Consider the following 15,451-nt stretch of genomic DNA (forward strand, 5'->3'; position numbering starts at 1 on the left):
GATTGACCAAACCAGGACAGAATACACAAGCACTGTGGGACAATTACAAAAGATGTGACATACATGTGTGGGATAATCAGAAGGAAAAGAAACAGAGTAAGGCAGAGAGGAAATATTTGAAACAGTAATGACTGAGAATTCTGCAAATCAATGTCAGACAGCAAACCACAGACCCAGGAAGCCCAGAGAGCACCAAGCAGGACTTAGCGCAACACACACACAAAACAAAAGAAAACAAAATCCCACATGCACAAAACCCAAACCCAAACCCTGCACTTAGGCATATGCAGAAAATCAAAGAATAAAAAAAAGTTCTGGAAGAAGTCAAAAGAAATGACTAGGAAGGAGATGGGGTGAGCTTTTTCCCATCTGCCATCTCTGCAGGAAGGGACGAGGGCTCCAGTCATTCCAGGGGGGCCACTGGAATCCATTGGAACTACCTCTGAGGTTAGAGTAAAGGCACTGCTGGCCCAGGTGAGGAGATACCTCAGCTAGGGAGGGAGCTTGGAACATGGACCTTCATCAGGACCCGTTGTGAATAACACGCTCCTGTCTCGGGAGCTCCTCCATGGCTGAGGGGCTGATGTGAAGCTGAACTTCACCCTGGGAGCACCACCATGCCCACCACCACTGGGAGACTCTCACATTGACAGAGTATACCAGCATCAGTTGGAAACACATCCAACCAGAGTGAGGCCAAAATGGCTCGTCCCTCCTTCAGGTATCTCCCCCCCAACCCCCAACAATGGTGGATCTGGGAGGTGTGGTGAGAAGACACCTCACAACTGGCCTTCCCTGTCCTCCTCCAAGTTGCTGGAACAGGAGGAATAGAGAAAGAACTGGCCTCACCTCCAAGGGCCTTCAGCTACAATCTAGCCAACAAGGGAGTTGAGGGGAAAGCATTAAAGCAGATAGAATACTGAAGCTTGAAACAGCAGTGCAGTAACTCCTAATAAAAATGACCCAAATGTTGAAGATAGAGAAGAGGGTTTGAAAAATCACAGTGGAAAGCAGAGTTTGGGAAAATAAATCCACTTGTAATTAAAAGCCCCCTAAATTGAGAATCCTCTGTAAACTAGGTACACTGAGATAATATATACATTTGTCAAACTAGAGTGTTTTGAATCTGTACATAATAATAGTCAGCCTTAGTTGCAACTCCATCCAGCCAGTGGCCACTCTTTTCCATGCCCTCCCACCTTGTCCTCTGGTCCCACTGAAACTTCAGGAACTTTCATCAGCACTGGACTTTGAGACCTGGGAGGGGAGATTAGGCTGGCAGTCCTCACATCATTATTACACTCTGCAAGAGTGTCTTGGACACAAGTTCATTACCCCAAATCCTCCAATTATGAAATCAGTCCTTGTAGCTGTGTGGGTGTCTCCCATTTTCTCCACCAGAGCCACTCTCCAAGCTGCTTTCTACCCTGGAGGTGGGCCTGTCCAGGCTACATCAACTGAGCCCTTTGCTCTGGCCCTGGCTGGGTTTGGACCATGCGGAGCCCTGCCAGGCACTGGGGAAGGGGGGAGAGGAGCATTTTGTGATTCACTCCTACAGCTTTTTCAGAGTGGGGAGACCACAGACTGGCTGTGTCCCTCAATCAAAGGCACAGCTCTTGTGAAGCCCCCCTCGCCATGCACATCTCTGTCTCTGTCTCCGTCTCTCTCCTTGCCTACCCTCAGTATCTGTAATCACTCCCTGCTCTAGCCCTTCAGGACGGAGGGAGATAATGCCCACCCCACCCCGCCCCCACGGGTAATGTCCTGATCAAGGAATTGCACCATCCCTTCTGACTTCCCCAGGCTGTACCAACACCACTGGGCATTGTCCCTTGTTAAACTCTCCTCACATTCCCCTCTTTCAAAGGGTCCTCTGTTCCTGCCAGGATCCTGACAGATACAGCAGCCTTCGCGAGTTCCACAGAATCGGGAGTTTCCTGCCTTATAAAAGGAGTACAGCTTTATACAGCCATGAATCGATTAACCAAGACCAATTACAGTAAGGGAACAAATTCCACGTCCAATAACCAATGTTTTCATAGATGAGGTGAACACTGCAGTGCTTCACGAGCTCATGGTCAGCACATGTGTCAAGGATAAAGGCTAACAACCCTGTGAGAGTTTTGAACATCTTGTGATTAATAACAGCTCAAAGCTTATTTCCTCTCAGTGAATATAAGGAGAGAGAGAACCTGGATAGGTTTAAATGTAAATATATTTCATCATTTCTAAGACACATTTCTGTTTTCTTTTTTTTAAGACATGCATTTCTTGATTATGTATTTCTAAAATGAGTACACGTGTTACACTGCCTAATGACCAGGCAGCACTCATGAAACAGTTGTCATTGCTTTAGGATTAAATTTGCGTATGCTTTCCTTTCTGTTAATACACAAGAATGATGTAAGATTAAAATCTTATGTCTAAGTCCCAAAGAACTCTTTCAAAGTGTAAAATAAACGTTAAGAGTGATAAGAAAACATTATGTCTGAATTTAAATGGTAGCATTTTCTTTGTGGTGTGTAGTGAGGCATCTTACAGTCTAGGGGTCTTACACTCAGAGAAATACAGTGTGTCCTTCTTCCCCTTCTCTAGTCTCACACAGTGTTCTCTGCTAACTTGTCCCTCTGATAGTTGGCACAGTACTTTGGAAATGCAGAATCTTTATTCCTTTCCTTCAAGACTTCTCATCAGCTATCACAACGACTAACAGGTAATTTGCTCATGGGATTCCTCATTTTCCTTTCTATGAGAGAATGTGCAAAGTATCACTAGAGAAAATTAAATATTTTCTATGATGAAGTAAAATTATATCATTTTGGCTGGTGTCCTAGTATGATATTGGTACATATTTAGCAGTCGCCTCAAAGTGACTCAATACCATATCTGCAGATCCAAACCTGTATCAAACATCCATACTTTCTAGAGATCCCAAACGCAGCTCCCAGTTTTGTCCACTTCTGAACGATACCTCTTCTCAGACTTTGTTGATTCATTTCAACAAATATTTATAAAGCAACTACTATTTGTGAGGCACTGTGACAGGCACTTTGGATACAAGGACGACACACAATTAGAGAGACATGCCTTTGGCCTTGGGTTTCCTACCTACTTGCTCTAAGGACAACAAGAAAATGGGCAAACACACTGGAGTGTGACTTGTCCTGGGGACAGTCGGAGATACGACCAGATTCCCGCAGGTCCCTGTCACCCATCTCACATGTGCTGCGTCCCCTGACCCCTCTCTCTTCACCCTCGTCCCTTTCTCAGAACGAGAGCGGTTTCTGCTCCCCGGGGGTTCCCCATCCTTTGTGGGCTTGATCCCCTGCTTCTTGCTTCCCCTTGGCTCTCCTATTATTCCTTCTGCTTTATCTTTAGTGTCTTCTTCTTCCTTAGCTGCTTCCGGTGCCTTATAACTAGTCTGACCTTCTTTGAAAGAAAGCCTTCCTTTTATTAGCAAAATAATAAAGTCATTTATTCATTTGCAAGAAGTATTTCTTGAAATTCCATTATGTGCCAGGTACTGGATAGTTAGCTATAAACAAGAAAGTAATGGTCACGTCTCTCAGTGATTTGATAATACAAGGGAGGATGATGGTTCAAAAGAAAATCCAAACAAAACTCAGAAAAATAAAGCAAAAATTTAGTAAAAGAATTGCACATATTGAAATTGGTAAAAAGTAAAGAATAACCAGAGTAAGTCAGCAAGGATGATCAGGAAGGCCGCTCTCAAGAAAGAGTGAGTTCAGGAGAGCCCCGCAGGTGAGACATGCCCAGCCATGTGAAGAGAAAGCAGAGGAGTGTTCTGAGTAGAGCAAATGTCACCTGCACAGGTCCTGTGCCAGATAAAAGCTGGGCTTGGTGGTGGTACTGGAGAGCGGGGAGCTTGGGAGGGTGTGGCATGAGATGCTGCTGGAGGGTGGCAGGGACAGAGCCCACTGGATTATATTCTGAGGGAAATGGGAATCCACTGACGGACTTTAAGCAGGAGTGAGACATGATCGGAGTGTGGTTTGTATGCTAGACTTAGAGGAAGGGTAAGTACGTGCTCTGTTTTGCCTGGGACAGCTCTAGTTTATTCCTTTCATCCAGGTGTAATTATCAATAAGGCTCCTTTTCACCATGGAAAGTGACTTGGTTTAGATGATAAACTATAAAAGCAACTTAAGCAGAGAGCGAAGCCATGAAGATGGGGAGACTAGTTAGACAGCTATGGCAGGATCCCAGGTGAGAAGGGGTGTGGCCAGGAGTGTGGAGGTGCACGTGAGACCAAGCTGATGGACGAGAGGTGAATTTTGGAAGTAGACTCACAGGACTTGCTAGTGGATTGGACGTGGGGGTAAAGGAAAGGCAAGCATCAGGCACATTCCCAGTGTCTGGGGTGAGCGGCAGAGGGAACAGTCCTGTCAGTTGCTGACCTGGAGGGGCCTGGGGGTGAAGAGTTCCAGAGGGAGATGAGGGTTCCCTTTGGGACACGCAGAGTGTGAGATTTCTGGAAGCCTTCCCATCAGAGGTGTCAGGAGGCCAATCAGATCTACAAGCATGGAGCTGGGAAACCAGGTTCTGAGGGGGAGATGTAAGTTTCATAGCCATCAGCATGTAGATACTATATGCTACACTTGTTGGGGAGAAGATAGAGACACAAAAAGTGAGAGCCCAGAACCAAGTCTGAGGGATTTAGATTATGAGGACATGAAAAGACCCAGCTGAGGAGAGACAGGAAAATTGAAGGGAAGCAAAAGGAGTGTGTACTATTATGAAGCCAAGAGAGAACCTTCCAGGAAGAGGGAGAGGACGACTGTGCTGAGTGTGGCTCAGAGGCCTCCTGATAGAGGAGAGAAACATGTCAAGTCTTGGCAACTTGGACATCAGTGGTGACCAGAGCTGTTTTGCTGAGTGGTGGGGACAGAGGTCAGGCGGGTGGGGGTTCAAGTGTGAATCAGAAGTGAGGAGTTAGAAAGTCCAGACGAGCAGACTTTCAACAAGTTTGACTATGAAGAGGAAGAGGAAAACATGCAGCAGTGAAGAATGATGTGGACGGAAGTCACGGTTTTCAATGTGGTAATTTGTTGGGGAAGCAGTTACTAAGGGTCTGGACTCTGCGAGGTGTTGCTCATATGATGAGAACAGGCTGTAGTGGGCCCGTAGCCAGGGAAGCATCTCCCCAGTGCACGTACTCTCATGCCGGGGATGCGTGAAGGAGAGTCCCCACCTCTGACCTCTCGCCTTGATAAGCACATCACTCGGCTCTACTGGAGTCAGACCCACCAGCCTGCAATCCTGCCTGGGTACCTAGTGCCCGTGTCACCTTGAACAAGGTCCTAAGCACTTACCTCTAAACCTCATTTCTTCCTCTGAGAACTGCAAAGACACCCTCTGGGGTTAGATCAAATAAAGCATGCACAGTATAGACACGTGCAATTAAAGCAAATGGGAGCTTCTATAATTACTATTCCCTAGCCTCCCACCCCCCAGCAGAGTTTGCATCCTATCAGTTTGTGCTTCTGTGGAGGCTCTTATTGTGCTGTGTCTATCGACACATCTGACTTCCTCTCTAGAGCTGAAAGTAGTGATTTACCTGAACTAAAAGATAGACTGCAGATAAGGAAACGTAACGATTTCTTAGGTACAATGAGCTGGGACTGGTTAACAGTTGAGTCGGGGTAGGCCCTTGTGTTGATGAGAAGTGACTGGAGTCAAAGATGGCAGTTTCCAGGAAAAGGGTCGTGGGACTGGGCTTCCCGAAGCAATGTGCCTTCTTGATATGGAAGGAGGTTCCTATGAACAAGGCTTGGGAAAAGATGAGGTCGAAATGTTGCAGAAATCAGTCTGTCGAGAAACCAAACACCACACTCGGAGGGTTGGAGAACTCAGGTTTATTAAGCCGGCGGCCCCAGACAAGCTAAGGCTCTGAAGTTCTGGGCCCCGAGCTCAGGGTGAGCTTTACTTTTATAGGGGTCAGTGCACATGGTTACAGTTAGCATTGGTAGATTGGTTCCTTGGTTGCTATGGGCTGCCCGCACAGTTACAGAGCATGGGAGTTTCCAAACAGAAACTTGAAAGAGCAGGTGCAGAACATCCCATATTTATTAAAACATATTATGGTTACATTTGATCACTAGGTCATCTTATTTCTTTCTCAGAGCAGCAAGCATATCTTACAAAAGCAGAAGGAGCATGAAGTTATTTTTAGCTGAGTGCAAGTTTCTAATTTTCCTCTTCAAAGATGCAACTGATTGGGCAGGGGAGAGTCTGGACACAGAGAGGCATGAAACAGCAACAAAATACTGGGGAGGCTGCCACAGGACCAGAGGAAAAAGTGGGGGTGGGGCTGCCCAGGGCTTGTGCCAGAGTCACGCCCCCAGGCACTGAGGAGCCCAGTGTGGTGGCCAGCGCTCTGCCAGCTCAGGCTCACTCGGGAGGAGAAACTGGGGTCCTGAGAGTAGCAGGGCTGAGCAGGGTCGTGTGAGCACGGGCATGGGTACAGGTCACTTGGGGTTCCTGGGACCCTGCAGTCACACGCTCACCCTCCTCAGAGCTTTTACCTTCCATGGGGAGCCAGGCGGCCATTCTTCCCCGAGAGTCTGTCTCAAAGATTCCAGGTTCCATCAACATATTCAGCTTCACAAACATTTATTGGGCAGCTCTGTGTGCCTGTCTCAGTTCCTGGGGTGACAAAGCTCAGTGATGCTATTTCCCTGTTTTAGGGGAGCGATGTGCCCCCATGAGAGCACAGGAAGCAGGACTCAGTATTTCTTAGGCAGGCCTGCAGGTCTGAAGCGACCTGGGTCTTGGCCACTCCGGCCCCATTCCTCAGCTTTCCGGTTAGACACCTGGTCCTCCAACCCGTAGCTGCCACTTCCAAGGGAAAACTTGTGTAAGAATCCTTGAAGGTACTCCCCGATGTTGCTGGAAGGAAGGGAGAGCGGAGAATTTCAGTGGGTCACTTGAGACACTTTTGTCCCCCACCCCTTTCTCCTCTTCCAGACAAGGGCTGTCTTGGAGAGGAGGCTGGACAAGCCCATTCTCTAGTAGGAGGGGCGAAAATATGCACCCTCTTGGGCAAAGCCCTAGTCAGTTGGTTCTTCAAGCGCCCTGAAAGGGATTTCCTTAGAGACGCTCACTTTCTCCTTGGTGGTGAGGGGAGACACCTCCATACCAACCCTGCCCTGGCTCTGCTGGCCACGCGGATGCAGGAGCAGGAGCAGGAGGACGGGCCACAGGGCTTCCGGACCCTCTGCAAACAGACAAACTCTGCTCAGCCCTCACTGGCCTCCCCAGGAGCCACTGTCACCTGAGGATTTTTGCAGCCCAGATACCCCCAGGGCCCCTCTGGGCAGCCTCATAGTTCCCTCGAGCACGGAAGTATCTGCCTGAATTTTGGTAATTGGCTTCTTTCATGTCCCAGAAGGCTCTCCACATGTCCGAAGTCCCTGTAAGGAGACAAAATAACAACAGTGAACATAGGGACATATTGGAGAAGCGGAGGAATGAAAATTTTGCCCAACTTTTCACATATTGACTCTTGACAAAGTGGTCCTTTGAGAGCATAGATTGAGATGAATATTCCTTACAGTGGATGGGATCCCTGTGTAACTGGAAGGAGAGTACTTTTCAGTGAGTTGGATGGGACTGGATTGGATTGGGTGGGACTGTGGTACTGTGGGCTGTGTCTGATGTGGGGTTGTGTATGCTGCGTACAAAGAAGGGGTGACAGGCATGTAAAGCATGTGGCAATGGAGAATGATGCTTCAGATGCACAATCCGGGGACCACGGGAGGGAGGCAATGAGAGAAGAGGGGTCTCCATTGTTTACATCGACTATGGTCCATAAGGAAAGTGCAAATTCTGAAATACACTGAGCTAAGGGAGGAAGCATTCTTTACTAGGAGCAGAAAAACTGAGCAACGGCTGCTAAAACTCTTTTTTAAAAACGGATATTCAGATAAAATAGGTAAACAAAAGGTCATAGTATCTAGCACAGGGAACTATATTCAATATCTTATAATAACCTAGAATGGAAAAGAATCTGAAAAAGAACATACATGTACATGTTATACACAAGTGAATCACTGTTCTGTGCACCTGAAACATTGTAAATCAACTATGCTTCGGTAAAGATAAATAAATAAAATTTTTAAAAATGGAAATCTTAAGAAAGAAAACCCTGGTATTCAGAGAACACAAAGAAAAAGAGAATAGCACATGAAGTTCAAAATCAGAAAAATTGAATTTGTCAAATTTCAACACAAAAATTGTAAAGAACTCAATTGCAAAATTAGTAACATCAGCTCCAGTTCTGTGTGTAAGGAGCTTGAAGATCGCCACTCCATCCTAACAATTAAAAAGCTGCACAGACTGAAAATGCAACAACTCTTTTTGGATCCGTAAGAGAGGGGAGGACACAGGGCACAGCATTGCATTGGAGAGATTGGAGAGACAGACAGGTGGGCATAGAGAGGTGAGGCGTCCTGGACCAGAGACGCAGGAGGGGAAACTGCTGCTGGAAGCAGGGCTGGGGGCAGGAAGACCTGAACGGGAATTGACAAACTGCTGGAGGCTCAGGGGAGACAACTCTGAGAGTAACACCTGCTGGGGGACACAGCCATGAGTGGGCCCCCATGATGTTGGCAGAGTTACCTTCAAGAGCTCCACCAGGCTCTCACAGAAAACATTGTAAAAAAATCCCCTTGGGCTTCCAGCAGGAGGAGAGGAAAGGAAACATTTTGAAATATGGCAGTGTTCCTTGTTCTTCTCCACAAGGCCTCCCTCAGAAAACTCTGTGTTATCAGAGTCTGACTGACTCCAGAAGGGAAATAACCAACTCCAGCCCACTCTTGTCATCCACCCCAATTGAGGGGTAGAAAAAAACCCAGAAACACCTGTGAAGATCAAGTCCAGAGGCATGGGCTCATCAATTAACTGAGACCTAGCCATTCATAGGACGATAGAACACTTCCCCTATCCTGTTGCCACATGACTAAAGGCCTATTTAGAGCAGTTCCATCTATAAGGAACTGGCTTTCAAGAGAAAATTAAAAGGCATCCCAAAAGGCAAGCAACACAAAGGAGACATGGCAGGCATCAGAACCACACATAATAGTGATGTTGGAATTATCAGCTTGGAATTTTAAAAAACTGTGATTAATACTCCAAGGGCTCAATGGATAAAGAAAGCAACATGCAAGAACAGAGGGGAAATGGAAGCAGAGAGATGGAAATACTAAGAAAGGAAAAACGAATGCTGCAAGCATTGAAAAAGACACTGTAACAGAAATGAAGAATGCTTTTGATAGGCTTATTACTAGAATAGACACAGCTGAGAAAAGAATCTCCATGGTAGAAGATATGTTGATAGAAACCTCAAAAATCAAAAAGCAGAGAACAAAGATTGACCAAACTAGGACAGAATACACAAGCACTGTGGGACAACTACAAGAGGTGTGACATACATGTGTGGGATAATCAGAAGGAAAAGAAACAGTAAGGAAGAGAGGAAATATTTGATACAGTAATGACTGAGAGTTCCTCACATCAATGGCAGACACCAAACCGCAGACCCAGGAAGCCCAGAGAACACCATAAAGGATTCAGTGCAAAACTCACAAAAAAACAAACAAAACTGACATTAAAAAAAAAAACAAAAAACCAGAACCAAAAACCTTCAATTAGGCATATATATAAAATCAAAGATTAAAAAAAAATTGTGAAAGAAGTCAGGAGAAAAATAACCCACCTTACCTATAGATAAAGCTAAGTATTATATCTGACTTCTCCTTAGAACTCATGAAAACAAGAAGAGAATGGAGTGAAATATTTAATGTTGAGAGAAAAAACCACCAACCCAGAATTCTGCACCCTGTGAAATTGCCCTTCTAATGTGAAGGAGAAAGACTTTCGCAAACAAAAATTGAGGGAATGTGTTGGCAGTAGACCTACCTTGCAAGAAATGCTAAAAGAAGTTCTTTAGAGAAAAGGGAAATAGTACAGCTCAGAAACTCAGATCTACATAAAGAAAGGAAGAGCACTGAAGAAGGAATAATAAAGATAAAACAAAATTACTAACAATACATGCAGTTCAAAGTATGGCAAAAATTGACAACACAATTTTCCTGTTCTAACAAGTGACCAGTAAGCTTCATTTCCCATCAGGAATGGCAGGTTAGGTGAGTTTCCTGGCCCTACCTCAGTCCTAGGGTGGCTGATCAGTGGGAAAGTGCTCTTTTTATTGTGTGGATAGGAGTTAGGGTTTACTTTCTGGGAGCTCTGCGTTGCAACCATTGGCCACTTGCTTGAGTACAGGATGGGATTCTCTGTGTGAACCCTGTCCTGCTCTCTCCCAGGCACCCTCTCTCCCTGGAGTAGGCCACGAGGTTTATTCAGCTCACCCTTACCCTGGACATTCTACCTCTGGGCATGTGCCGAGTTCGCAGGTAAACTTCAGGACTGAGAAATTTGCCATTTGTGAGTTGCCACAAGGAGCTCACCCCCTGGATGTCCTGATGCCACTGCCCACTACCCGTAAGGACAGGCTGGGTCCAAAGCACCTTTGCCCTGTGATCTGGAGACGCCCATGGAGAGTGCTGAGTCAGGCCAGCATGGAGGGAGAAAACCCACTTGTGGCTTCTCTAAGGAACACCCTCATCGACTGGGTCTGCGGCCTCTGCTCAGAGCAAATCCTGGAGACAGCTGGGTGTGCCCTCCATCCTCCAGGGCTCTCACCTTGCACAGCCGCCTTGAAGAACGAATACCAGCCTTCACCGCTGACTCCCAGGATCAAGGAACAGAAAACAAGGCCTATGAAAAGCTTCATTGTGCTGAAGTGAAGGAAAGAGAGGCTCAGAGATGCACATCCAAGACAGACATATGTTTTGCAATTTTGAGTTTCAAAGACAGCCTAGTTGCCAATTCCCACTTCTTCTTTTAAGGATTATTCCTGTAGGAAAGATTGAAATGGGTCTTAGGAAGAAGCATAAACCCTTAATTCTCAGTCCATTTCTCCAGAAAGAATAAACGGGTTCCACCAAAGGTATATTAGTTTGTGGCCAATTTCTCAACCGGTAAAGCAGACTAAAGTCAATCCACAGTGTTTCCTGAGGTCCTTCTCCACCCAGCGCTGAGCCCATAATGAGTAGGAAACACAACTTCTCCCCACCTGGAATTTACCCATTATGTGAGAAAAAGATCGCAAAAGAGAAAAACAACAGAATTTGACTCCCCAGAAAAGAGCCTCACCTGTGGCCGCTTCTCCAGCTGAAATTCAGTAGTTGGTACCTCTCCTGGCTTTGGTGTTAGTGGGAAGAGAGGTCTTCAAGCCAACGTGCATTGGTAAAGTCCCTCTTGCTCAATTCTTCTGTGTAAACAAATTAGCATATTGAATAACGGTATTTCCCTCATCCTCAAGTTGTTTGTTTCAAATTGAGCCATCCAGGGAATTTGTGTTCTGGCAGTTTTTCCTCACTGACATCTTTGTTCTCTTTAGTTTCCTCCACCACAGAGAAGAGTTGTATTTGCAGAATCAAGTATGGTGGGACAGGGGTCTTTCTCCACTTTCCCCACTTTCCCCACTTTCCCCACTTTGTGTCTCTCCATTCTCAGCCCTGTTTGGAAAGGGATCTCCCCTCCCAAATTACACATGGGTATTATGCTCTAAGAGGGGATAAATGTGATTAGCAAAGGAAATGTGGACTTGTCTCTTGGGGCTTCTCTCTAAGGCATGTGTGGACACAGGACAAGCAGGATGTGTCAGCTCCACCAGCCATGAGATGAGGTAACGGTTAATGATTCTGGGAGAACAGAAGAAGGAAGCGAGTAAACGAGAGTTTCCAGGCAGTACCCTGATACTGATGGAAAAAACCCTCTGTGTGTGTGTGTGTGTGTGTGTGTACACATCCCTTTCATACAAATACACATTGTTTTCTACTTTTTTTTATCTTAATGTGTCTTGGAGGTCCTCCCTGGGTTTGTTTGTTTCTTTTTAAATAGCTACACAGTACTCCATTTTATAGATGGACCACAGTTTATATAAAACTGATGGCCATTTTGGCTATTTCTAGTCTTTTGTGAATGCAAATAACCCTGAATTTTTAACTTTGTACATATATATACAAATATATCTGTAAGATAAGCTCCTAAAAAAGGAATTGTGGGGAAAAGTATGACTCTTTATATATATTTATGTATGTTACAAATTTCCTTCTGTCAGGGGCTCTATCAATCTTCACTCCCACCAGAAATGTCCCATGGCCTCTCCCAAACAATAGTCTACCGAAGTTTTTGGTCTTTGAAATTTGGTGAGTAAAATATAACTCAGTGTAACTTAATTTGCATTTCTGTCATTATGAATTTATTACAGGTTGTCGTATGTTCAAGAGCCATTTGTATTTTCTAGCAAATGTGAAATCTCATCTTGTATCTGAAATTTTTAAGCCAATTTTTAACGCATATATTCTTACAATATTTTTATTTATTTATTTATTTATTTATTGGCTGCATTGGATCTTTGTTGCTGTGCTCAGGCTTTCGCTGGTTGTGGCGAGCAGGGGCTACTCTTCATTGGGGTCGTGGGCTTCTCTTGTTGTGGAGCATGGGCTCTAGGCGCGATGGCTTCAGTCATTGCAGCAGGCTAGCTCAGTAGTTGTGGCTCAGGCTCTGGAGTGGAGGCTCAGTAGCTGTGCCACATGGGCTTCGTTGCTCTGTGGCATGTGGGATCTTCATGCGGCAGGGATCGAACCCGTGTCCCCTGCATCGGCAGGCAGATTCTTAACCACTGCGCCAGCAGGGAAGTCCCTCTTGTATTTGAATGTAATCTTTGTATTGGTTTGCTGGGTTTTTTTTTTATCATTTTGTAAGAACTGTTTCATATGGGAACATTAGAGCTGTGTCTAGGGCACGAATTACAAATGCTTTTCCGGCTTATTTATCTTCTGATTATGGTTGCTCATGTTGTACCACAATTTTACGTTCTTGTCCTTTTTCAAAATTCATCTTATCTTTAGTGTCTCTGAATTTTGTGCTATAGCTAGAAAGGCTTTCCCCACTTTGACTTATAAAATAATTTTTCCATGATTTCTTCAAATATTGTTATATTTTCATTATTTATTTTAAAATATTTAGTACGTTTGGAACTTGCCCTAACATCATTTATAAAGTATATCCTCAAATTTTATTTTTTTAAGATGGCCACCCAGTTGTCTTAGTCCTATTCATTGACTAGTCCCTGTTTTACCCACTAGTTAGATTGACAACCTTTATCACATGCTGCATTATACATTTGTGTCTAATTCTGAGATACAAGGATCAATTTCTCTACCTATGCGTCACTAGTACAGCGTTATGCTTATTAAGGCTTTATTCAGTGTATTAAATGCCATCATTACTCTTCCTTTTCAGAAGAAGTAGTTGTGATTTCTTTTCTGTAATTTAACTGCTTACTTTTCTCTCCTGAAACACAGTTGATTGCTTAAACAATATTTGTGGCTCATCACCCTGTCCCAATGCTCTCCTTGTCTGTGGCGGTGTCTCAGTGGGTGTCTGGGGGTCCAGGAGTCCCAGCCCACACCCGCATGCTCTTTTACACCCGCTCCACTTAGTCCTTCAGGCCACTCTTCTGCTGCAACCCCCTTGATGAGACTGGCAAGGACTCCGTGCTGCTCATCCAAAGGTCAGTTTCTCCACCACTTGGCAGCATCTGACACTGCTCATCAATAACTCTGGTGATGGGGATTCGGGAGCACCACACTCTCCTGGTTTCCACTTTGGGATGCTACATGCAGGGAGTCATGATGCTCCCTTCAGGAAAAGGCAGGAGACATGGAGCTCTCCACGAGCACCTCTGGGTGCTGGAAGCTCCGACGGTGGGAGATCCAAATGGGGTCAATCACAACTTCGCTTGCTTCTGATCCACCTCCCCACGTTCTCCCCTTCATTCCAGCCATTGAAATGTGCTCTCTTGGAGAGAATGTTGCCTCTTACATTAATTTAGGGAGCAAGGGAGCGTGCAGGCTGGACTGCTGGTAGCCCGTTGCCAGTGTTACCGGCTTTTCAAAGTTCTCTTCTCTTGTGGATCTGGCAGAGTCCCAGGAGGAAACACCCCAAACTGGTATAATTGAGGAGTGTTTCACGATGGGGGATAATTGCAAAACAGGCAGGGGTAAAGGGAAGTGACAATGCCTGGAGAAGCTCCCTGAGGCAAGCAGTAGTGAAGTGCTGCTTCCACCATCAGGCTTAAAGGACCAGGGAAGGAGCAGTTACCCAGAGTGCGCGACAGAAGAGGAGAACAGATGCTGGGGGTGCTCTCTGGCCCCCCGATAGTCTCTCCCATTCTGCGCTCACATGAAGATGTCTCCCAGGAGCTCCTCGCACACAATGAATGACGGAGCAGAGAACAGTCGGAAAGCCCAGGACGGGGCTGCAGGAGACCAGGGCTGGTGCTGGGCCTGCTCTCCACAGTGACATCGGCAAAATCCTTCTCAGCTTCTTCCTCTATGAAATCAGGACATGACGATAGATGGTCTTTACAGAACATGCTAGATACCAGGCATTCAAGAGTGAACAACAACAGGCAAGACTTAGTCCTTATGGAGCTTCCAGTTGATGAGGAAAACATATATGTCACACCAAAGAAAATAGACTTACAAACCGTTAAGTGCCCTAAGCAGGGATAGCAGAGGTTCTGGGTTTCGCCCCACATCTTTCCATGGCCAATCAGGGCTGCGGGATCTTGTTTCTCTAAGAGAGGGAAAGATGGATGATTCTGCCCTTGACTTCCCTCTGGGCCACGACAGAGGACATGTCCTCTTGCCACTTGGAGGCCTCCTGCCCCTGTGAGCCCTCTGGATTGAAGATCCTTTGTGAAGCAAGAAAGGGCTCCTCAATTCTGCTATCTGTTCCTGAATGACTTCCACCCACCTCTCCCATTCCCTATTTGATTGGCTTCTCTTCCTCTCTGTTTCTGGAGTTTGCTTATGTTAGTTTTGTTTTGTTTTGGTTTTGTTTTTTTTATCCACACTATAGAGTGCCTTCTGGGATTTAACTTGGGAATATATATATATATATATATATATATATATTTGACACTACGCAGCTGTAGCTTCTGGTTAAACTGTTTCTGCAAGGCTGTTGTCTGTTCGCCTGATGCTAGAGCTTGAAGCCGGCAGGACAAGTGAGATCCCAGGAGGGTGAGGTAACACCCATGAGAATCAACTTGTGTCAGTCTCTCTCAGTGCCTGCAATTTTGCTAAAGTCTGCAGAAGTTGGCTCCCTTCTTCATGGATCTAAGCACACTCCTGGTCGAGGAGTCACAGAAGCTGTAGGAGGTTCCCAGGGAAGGTGGGGTGGCTGCAGGCCCAGCTGCTGCCTCACGCCAACGAGGCGAGCGAACAGGGAAGCCCCAAAATGCGTGAACATCCAGGTGCCCCAGCACTGACCTTCCGCACATGAAAACAATACG

General features: G+C 45.8%; 1 protein-coding gene across 3 annotated transcripts in view; it reads right to left on the reverse strand.

The window, feature by feature from the left end:
- LOC130860436 (serum amyloid A-4 protein-like) overlaps positions 1-14,819 on the reverse strand; it is a 69,853-nt gene extending 55,034 nt beyond the window's left edge. For 2 of the 3 annotated variants that reach the window (XM_057748649.1, XM_057748648.1), the window contains exons 1-2: positions 10,723-10,814; positions 7,295-7,433 (exon numbers count right to left, since the gene is read on the reverse strand). In XM_057748649.1, the coding sequence (XP_057604632.1) occupies positions 7,295-7,433; positions 10,723-10,813 (230 nt within the window). In that variant the 5' untranslated portion in view covers position 10,814. Of the gene's footprint in view, positions 1-6,616; positions 6,910-7,294; positions 7,434-10,722; positions 10,818-11,235; positions 11,354-14,641 lie in introns of those variants that run through there. The other variant, XM_057748647.1, reaches the window with a different exon arrangement.
- Between the last annotated feature and the right edge of the window lie 632 nt (positions 14,820-15,451).

The sequence above is a fragment of the Hippopotamus amphibius genome, chromosome 9 (assembly GCF_030028045.1).
Source record: "Hippopotamus amphibius kiboko isolate mHipAmp2 chromosome 9, mHipAmp2.hap2, whole genome shotgun sequence".
Lineage (NCBI taxonomy): Eukaryota > Metazoa > Chordata > Mammalia > Artiodactyla > Hippopotamidae > Hippopotamus > Hippopotamus amphibius.